A 1,665-nucleotide genomic window follows, 5' to 3' on the forward strand; every position below is an offset into this window, starting at 1 on the left:
GTCTAGGTGAGAGATGGAGAAGAGTGAGGGAGGAGTCAGAGGAAAGAAGAGGAGAGGTGGAGAGAGAGAGAAATATTTTTTCCTTTTCTTCTTCTTCTTTCTAACGATCATGGTGTGCGATGAATGAGGAGGAGAAAGAAGAAGAAGAAAGAAGAATAGAGAGTTTGGAGCTTCTTTAGGAGAACTCTTTCCTTTTTAGTTCGATCTTCTTTTTCTTCTCTCTAGTAGTAGTAGGGGTGGTAGATGTATTCTTATATTCTAGCGGTGGTTTATCTGTTTCATCTTCTTCTTTCTCATGTATCATTTTCTTTCTCTCCACAACTTTTTCTTTGAAGAAAGGGAAAAAGAATCTCCTTTCTTTCTGTCTTGAGAAGGTCATTTGTTAAGGAACAGAGAAGAAAGCATTTCTCTTCTTCTTTTCTTTCTCTCTTTTGAACGATCTATCTGCCTATTCTTCTCTTCATTTTCTTCTCTTCTTTGTCATTCTCTCCTCTCCTCTTTTTTTCTCCCCTTTCTTCTTCTCTCTGCTGGTCCTCTCTCTCCTTTCTCTTCTTCTCATTTCTATCATCTCTTTCTCTTCTTTCTTTCTTTCTTTCTTCCTTTCTTTGTATAGAAGAATCTTCTCACTCCATTCCCTACTCTCTCTCTCTCTGTGATGTATCAACTGATCTATTGTTGTCTTCTTCTGGCCTAAATCTTTCTTTCTTACTTTCTCTTTTTCTTTCAAGTCTCTCCCCCCTCTTCTCTTTTTCTTTCCCCCTCCTTTTCGCCTTCTTTCCTCTCGCGTTTTCTTTCTCTTGACGCACATAGTCCTTCTGTACTTTCTTTCTTCTTCGGAAAGAACTCGCTTTTCTCGTCTATCTCTTCTTTTTTCTCCTCCCCTCTTTCTTTCTCATCCTTTCCGCTCTTCTCTCCCTTCCCTAATCTACCAAAGAAAGAAAGAAGAAGAGAGAAGTGAACAAGATGGGTTCCTCAGGCTCTCGTCCTTCTACCTCTCCTACCAACAAGCCAACTTCCGATGGTGTACATACACCACAAACCGCCTATGAAAGAGAAGCAAGAGAGAGAGAAAATCTCTCTTCTTCTTCTTTTCCTCCAGGAGACATCTGTCTCTCATCGGATCAGGATCACCTTCTTATTCTTGGCGGAGATTTCCTAAGACAATACGGGAGAACTGAAAGAAGACAAGTGGCGGGTTCTCCTTCTTCTTCTTTTTTCTCTCAAAGAGATACACAGCAACACAGCAACCCCGATAGCCTCTCTTCTCTCTCTCATCATGATATTGGACAGGAGCACGAGGGTTCTTTTGACGATGGAGGAGAAAAGAAGAAGAGCTTCATTTTCTTGCCTTCACCCTCTTCTTTCAACCAGTATAGAGAGATGAAATTTCCACCACCACAGGAAGGCGAAGGAAAAAGACGCCGAGGTACGTGCTAGGGGGGAGGCTAGCTCTTCTTCTCCTTTTCGAACGCACTTTCATCCTCTATCTACTCTCTCCCTATATACATCTATACAGGGTTGATCCATGTATCTATCTACTATCTACATATATCTACAGATAGAGATAGATTTAGGATAGATAGATAGATAGATTAAAGATAGATAGATAGATAGATTTAGGATAGATAGATAGAAAGATATATAGATAGATAGATAGATTTAGGA

The 1,665-nt window shown here is 40.2% G+C and overlaps 1 protein-coding gene across 1 annotated transcript; it reads left to right on the forward strand.

Annotated features, from left to right (window-relative positions):
- The first annotated feature begins 318 nt into the window (after nt 1-318).
- On the forward strand, nt 319-1,474 carry CSUI_005343 (uncharacterized protein). The gene has a single exon (XM_068065519.1). The coding sequence runs from the start codon at nt 964-966 to the stop codon at nt 1,435-1,437; it is 474 nt and encodes a 157-aa protein (XP_067922507.1). The 5' UTR covers nt 319-963; the 3' UTR covers nt 1,438-1,474.
- The last annotated feature ends 191 nt before the right edge of the window (nt 1,475-1,665 follow it).

The sequence above is a fragment of the Cystoisospora suis genome (assembly GCF_002600585.1).
Source record: "Cystoisospora suis strain Wien I chromosome Unknown contig_2587, whole genome shotgun sequence".
In the NCBI taxonomy this organism is placed as follows: Eukaryota; Apicomplexa; class Conoidasida; order Eucoccidiorida; family Sarcocystidae; genus Cystoisospora; species Cystoisospora suis.

Bases quoted from the DNA above. Each gene is read 5' to 3' on its own strand.
- CSUI_005343 (XM_068065519.1), top strand. From the start codon at position 964: ATGGGTTCCTCAGGCTCTCGTCCTTCTACCTCTCCTACCAACAAGCCA.